Source organism: Olea europaea, unplaced genomic scaffold (genome assembly GCF_002742605.1).
Source record: "Olea europaea var. sylvestris unplaced genomic scaffold, O_europaea_v1 scaffold2938, whole genome shotgun sequence".
Taxonomy (NCBI): domain Eukaryota; kingdom Viridiplantae; phylum Streptophyta; class Magnoliopsida; order Lamiales; family Oleaceae; genus Olea; species Olea europaea.
The window spans coordinates 7,703-14,723 of NW_019247977.1; the positions used below are offsets into that span (position 1 = coordinate 7,703).

A 7,021-nucleotide genomic window follows, 5' to 3' on the forward strand; every position below is an offset into this window, starting at 1 on the left:
AATTCTTCTTTCCCTTGTTTTATTCTGGTTTTCTTCTTTCTCTTCATTTTTAGTATAATTTTTTTTAGTTTTAGCCCTTGTTTGAGCCAAATTATTGAAATGAAAATACATTTTTGAATAGTGTATTGATAGGAAATGTGTGGTTAAAAAATAAGAAAAAGTTATGAATTTTCGTGTAATATTATTTTATTGAAGAATATGTGGTTGAAAGGATGTTAATTCACTGCTGAAGAATGAATTTTTTCCAAATAATGTGGCTCAAACAGGGCTTAATAAGTTATTAATTGATCTGTCAGGAAATGTTGTGGAGAAAAAGAGTGCATATATTGCTTCAGGGAATACAGAGAGCCATTGGAACATCGCGCAGCAGTTTGAATCAATGCGCAATAAAATTAAAGTTGGGATTATCCGAAGCATTAATAATCATAGTTGTACTGTGGAAGCTTACTTTCTCTCGAACGAAATGAAGTTCCTTCCCTCTCCACAAAATGGAGAAAAAAATGATGTACTTTTTGTTGCTGCTTTTCTAAAGCCAATTATTATTAAAAAAATGTGAAATAGGACAAGTATCTCAAGAGTTGATTCAGGATGAAACCAGCAATAGAGTTCATGAGATTTATATAGCAACGTGGCACAAAACTCTGAAAGATATATACAGCACCATGGTATATATAATTTTCAAATACTAAATTTGAACCTCGGGAAAACACTAAACTGTTCCCATCTTAAGCATAAAATTTTGATGTAAGTTTGTAGTGAAAACTATTTAGTCAATTTCAGTAATTAACAACAGAAAACAAACCACAAACATGAACAAGGGAGAGTTCAAAAGTGCATATATATGTTCTTCACCACCAAACCACAGTTAATATCCCAAAGATGATGATTAGAAACTAAGTCTTTCACATCTATAACATACAAAAATACAGAAAATTATTCAATTAAGTGGAAGAATTGCTTATTCAATAGAAGTATATATCAGTATGACAGTGAAAGATAAATGTACCAAGTTTAAATGTTTATATCAAACCGTTATTTTCCAAATATCGTCTATAATATAATATTATCGGTTCAAAATAGATATGCTTTATCCATTTTTTGCCTACTGACCTGATAAATGAGGTTTTAAATTTCAATTTATGCCAGATATATGGAGAAAATATAGTAAAGTGCATCAAATTTGCAAGTCCGTCCTTAAAATCCATGCTAGGAAATCAGTTCTGTGAGGTAGGATTAATAAAAACTGCTGCAAAATTGTGTTACTTGGGGAAAAATCCCAATACTACTAGTCTTTATAATATTCGAACACGTGGGATAGGACATAAAATTTTCCAAATTACAATTTTTGCTAGGCTTTTTCAAGAAAATCATGTCATGGCTAGCCAATTACCATTGTCTTTCCACCAACAAGCTTAAGACTGTATTTTCAAAAAAATTTAATGTAATATGTATGATTTCTTATAGTATGGAACCATATATAAAAATAATAATAAAATAAAAATGGAAAACCTACTCTTCATTTCTTGGATTAAGCCACTTGCCAATGGCCCAATATCTTGCCAAAACACAAAAATAAGTAGAATTAAGAACATAAACACCCTCCTGGGACCTAGGACATAAACATCAAAATAAACACCGGATAATGCAAATACATTGCATATTGCATAATTCCAATTAAATTCTCAGATCCATGGAAGAAAAAACATACTCGAGTCTTCAGTTTCATCTGTTCTAGAAGCCAGTACAGGGGGTAATGGAAGATCTGACAAGGCAAACATATAGGACGAGTTAATTAACTTAAAAAATGATATCCGATGAGATTAAATTCAACAATTGGTGGAAAAAGTACCATCATCAGGCAGAGTGTCTCTCGCCCAGTCGTCATCCACTATATCTATGAGAATACCCAAGCTCAATTCCGCCATTATCTCTATTTCAAACCAAAGGAATCAATCTCCTGTCACAATAATAAATTGCAGAAACACACAAATGTGAAATTTGCATTTTGCAAAGGGAGTCCAAAAATTCACGAAAAGAAGTGTCTGATTTGTGTGTCGTGACAAGTAATGACTGATGAAGTATGCAACTTTACCTTTCGAGAGAGACGACGGACGACTTCTGAAAACCTAAAGAACGGAAAAAGAATTTGAAATTTAACCAGCCGAGTCCGACTAGAACTGAAACGAGCTAAATGCCCTAACGGATTCAATTTGATTCTCTATTCTAGTTCGATTAAATAAAAACTAACTCCATAATTTTTTTAATTAATTTATTTTAAATAAGTCAAATTATTTTATTTTTTCAAAATAAATTTCCTAAGTAATTAATTTAGTCCTAACCCAAAATATAATTTTCATTTTTTTAATTTTCAGTCCAAATCCAACTTAATCAAATTGATTTAAGGATCCATTTGATTGCAATAATGGAACTTGAATAAAAAGAAAACGAATTTTATGGAATTTAATTATCTAGAACTTGTTTTATTAGAGAATTGTTAATTAAATGTGTTTGATTAGTATAATTTTTCACCTGAAAAATGTTAAAATTTTAGATATTTTGGTGTTCATTTAATTTTGTTTTCCATGAAATTGTCATTTAAAGTGATAGAACTTGTTACAATTGTTAATAGAATTTGTTTCCAAAAAATAATAATAATAATAAAAGCTTGAAAACTAATTCTCACCAAACCCATGGAAATTGATTTTCCACAAAATCAAGGAAAAAGGGTCACATGGAGGGGGTGGAAAATGAATTGCCAAGAAAATTCTTGCAATCAAATAAGGAAAAATGTGAAAAATGAAAAAATTTCCATGGAAAATTTCTCAAATCAAATAGACCCTAAGTTTTATATAAATCTATTATTCTTCCATAGCGCCTAGGTCCAAGCGTGGTTTAGTTTGTGTTAGTTTCGACTCTAACTCAAAACCAAAACCAAATTAGTCGATGTGAACAAATTTGAACCTAAACCAATCCACTCTAGTTCTTAAATTGAGCCAAATGTTCAGTTAGTCGGTTTGAACTTTTAGTCTAAATTGAATTTTTTTTAAAAAAAATTGTCCGACCTTTGGGCTCACTTATATTACAAGAACAAAAATAACAAAATAATTTTATACCCCCGTTTGGCTCCCTTTTTTTCAAATTTTAATTGTTGGAATAGTGTTTTTCTGAAAAATATGTGGTTGAAAAAGGCTGAAATTTATCTGCATGTAATATTATATCGTTTGATTCTGAATTTGATTTGGTTCTAAATAGAATCAAACCATAGCCAACCCTTAATTTTGTATGTACCACATTGATCCTCAATTTCAAATTATTTTTGAAGTTGAGTCCCTAACTTTTTTGTCATTTTTATCCTCAAATTTCTATTTTTTAGCCCATGTCTCTGATGAGCAAAAACAGTAAGAGTGATTAAAAAATTTATTTGCACATCATATTTTTAAATGATAAAATAAATATTGAATAAGAAGATTCATAAAATATTTTTCTCACAGTAACAGAATATTCATACAAAAATCATCCTCAAAAGCAATATGTGCTAACTAATTGAAAATTAAAAATAATAATGCGATGAAAAAAATTAGAGATATAAATAAAAAATAAATGAAAATTAGGGACCTTCATTAAAATTGAAAAATTTGATGAAGTTAACAAAAATCGTGATGTGAATATAATTTTCCTTTTACTTTTTATCCGTAATTTGGAAAAAAATTTACATTACAACACACTTTTGAGTTCTAAAAGGGGTGGTAAATTATGGTTAATGTCCCCAATTTGTTACTTCATTTGTACTTATATTCTCAACCTTTAATTCTTGTCATTCGTGAAATTCAAGTTTCATAAAATTAGCAGTTATTGTCCCTTTGATGGATTCTGTCCAAAACTGTCGTTGATACAGTGTCTGAAGCACAACTACCATCCATTTAAATAAATGAAAAGAAAAAATCTGAAAACAAAATGACGAAATACTTTATAAATTTTCACATCAACATGCTCAAATTCTTCAACTAAAACCACAAGGAAAAACACTACACACCACTTTTACAACCAAGATCACAGAAGAAATAGTGATAGATTGAAACTTTGCCTTACCAATTTCGTAAAGAGTTGTGCTTCATGTACAAAGGCCAATTTTATAGGCCTTTTCCTAAATACACATATACGTGGGGCCCGCATAATTTTTTTTTAATACATGTGGGGCCCCTACATAGTGAGGGGCCCTGTAAAACTTCTGTGACCCAAATTTTGTACACTGGGCATTAGTGTTTCGTAAAACTTCGAATATGCCTAGATAACTTGTACAAACCCTTTTTTTGGTGTTAAGATTCAGAGCATGTTTGGTAAGAATTTTAATCCAATTAACATCAATTTTTTGAACGTTATTTCACTATTTCAATCGTCATTTTTGAATTCTCCTCTCACAGGTAGGATCCACTTTATCTCTAACGGTAAAAAAATCAATTAATAAAATTTCTACCAAACAAGCACTCAAATTGAAAGATTGTCTATTTTCCTCGCAATTCAATTGTCTATTTTCGCCGTAATTCACTCAACCCAATGCCTACCATTTCTATATACGTCTGTTTCTCTTTTTTCGAAATGAAAACGACCCACTTCTCTCACTAAGGTCTTTGTAACTAATTACTTAGACCCTGATTGATTAGTTCAAATTTTATGAAAAATGGAATTCGAATTCTACATTTTTCCAGTTTTGTGTGTTTGATATGTTTTATTTTCCATGGAATTGTATTTTCTTGTTTGTATTGGGAATTTGTATTTTCTTGATTTTCCGATTATTGTAGCATTTTTTTTTTCATTTTTTTTGTTGGCAAAGTTAACAAATTATAAGAATTATTGTAAAAAAATATTTTTCTTTAATTGATAATTTTTATGTAAAACAAAACCTAACGAACACCAAAAGATAAATGATTTTCTTGAACTTTTTTTTGGGCAATGGAAATAAATTTCATCCCCAATACCAGTAATTTTATCTCTTTAATTAACAATTTTTATGTAAAACAAAGTCAAACGAACAACAAAAATATTTTTTATTTCAACATTTTCCACGTAAAGAATTATACCAATCAAATACAATAATTTACAATTCCCAAGAAAATAATTTCTAGGCAATTCAATTTTCTAAAATTTGTTTTCAATTTAATTCAATTTCATCTTTACAATCAAACAGACATTTAGTGAAAATAGATGGTGGACTTCGAAGCCGACTTTAAAGAAGACATAATTCACTGGTCTAACTCTATGACATTTATAAATAGGGCAATTGGCACAAAACGTCCCTACCTTTAAGATTTATTGTGGAAAAGGTCTACACCTTTCATTTTTTTTTTTGGCATTTTTACTCTTATTTTCACATTTCTTTTGCGGAAAACGTCATTTTCACCACTTTTTAATATAAAATGACTAAAATACCCTCTCATTTAAATAAAACACAAAAAAGAAAAGAAAAGTAAAGAATAAATTACAATCTTACTCCTAAATGTTTTAAAAAGTGCAAGTAAGTCCAAATAATTATTAAAAGACCTAATAGCATAAAACGTCCCTACGTTTCAAATTGGTTAAAGGGACTTTTTCATAATGAAACATGAAAATTGGGATGAAAACGCAAAAAAATTGAAACGTAAGCACATTTTCCGCAAGAAGTGTCAAACGTAGGGATTTTTTTGCTATTAGACCTTATTAAAATATTAAAAAAAAACTCTCTCTCTCTCTCTCTCTCTCTTCTCTTTTTCTCCAAATGGCACTGCCACACTAGAAGTGAAAAAATTTCAACCAACCATCGCCTAAATCGTTGAACCTCCATACCGTTAAACAATCTGTTGATATTTTAAGATCATGAAGATAGGCGCCCCTGGTGAGTATAGTTGATTGTTGTGTTGGAAATGACACGGGTCTCTCCAAAATAGGTGATGCCGCCGGTATTTACATTCGCTAGTTGGGTATTTTGGCTTGCAATTTCTAAAAATCTATTGGCATGAAGACTTCAAGATTAGATGTTGGGTGGAATGTATAGAAGGAGGTGAGGGCTTTTCGGTGGTATGGTAGTCCAGCAGTTTGGATGATGGTTGGCTGGAATTTTTTGACTTCTAAGGTGATTGGCCCATTTGGAGAAGAAGAGAAGAGATAGAGGGAGAGAGAGTTTTTGTTATTTTTAATATTTTAATAAGGGCTAATAGTAAAAAATATCCCTACGTTTAACACTTGTAGAAAAACGTCCCAACTTTTTAATTTTTTTTTTTTGCGTTTTCATTCCTATTTTCATGTTTCATTGCGGAAAACATCCATTTCACCAATTTGAAACGTATGAATGTTTTTTACACTATAGACCAAACGTATGAATGTTTTGTGCTATTAAGCCTTTTAATAAATATCTGGACTCACTTGCATTTTTTAAAATATTTAGGAGTAAGATTGTAATTTATTCTTTATTTTTCTTTTCTTTCTTTTTGGATTTTATTTAAATAGAAAAGTATTTTGTTCATTTTACATTAAAAAATGGAAAATGATATTCTCCACAAAGAAATGTGGAAATAAAAGCAAAAATGTCAAAAAATGAAAGGTGAAGACATTTTCCACTAGAAATCTTAAAGGCAGGACGTTTTGTGTCAATTATCCTTTATAAATATTCACATTGAAAGTTGCATTTTCTAGTTTCTCACATACGAACTGAGTAATACACCTTAGATATGTAAACGGATTTATTATTTATTAACTTTGAGTAGTGCTATAAGTACATAAGTATATGTATAGAGGCGTCCATTATGCTACGTGACATTCTATCATTTACCTGTTTAAAACACAATCAACTTTTTTAACCAATTTTTTCCTTCCACATCACATTATGTCATCCTTTATGAACATTTATTATTTACACTTAGAGTCTATTTGGGAGTGATTTTGAAAATTAGTTTTTTAACCGTTAGAAAAAAAGTAGGATCCACCTATGAGAGAAGAGTCAAATATGACGACTGAAATAGTAAAATAACGATCAAAAAATCAATTTTTT

At 29.9% G+C, this 7,021-nt stretch overlaps 1 protein-coding gene across 2 annotated transcripts; it reads right to left on the reverse strand.

The window, feature by feature from the left end:
- Positions 1–1,511: 1,511 nt before the first annotated feature.
- LOC111384545 (anaphase-promoting complex subunit 13-like) lies at positions 1,512–2,209 on the reverse strand. 2 transcript variants are annotated; one of them, XM_023008834.1, is made up of 3 exons: positions 2,093–2,209; positions 1,850–1,930; positions 1,512–1,762 (listed from the first exon to the last, which is right to left on the reverse strand). In XM_023008834.1, the coding sequence occupies exons 2-3, from the start codon at positions 1,923–1,925 to the stop codon at positions 1,683–1,685; spliced, it is 156 nt and encodes a 51-aa protein (XP_022864602.1). In that variant the 5' UTR covers positions 1,926–1,930; positions 2,093–2,209; the 3' UTR covers positions 1,512–1,682. The 2 variants fall into 2 exon arrangements, with proteins under 2 accessions (XP_022864602.1, XP_022864601.1); XM_023008833.1 differs by having other exon boundaries at positions 1,531–1,762; positions 1,850–1,957.
- Between the last annotated feature and the right edge of the window lie 4,812 nt (positions 2,210–7,021).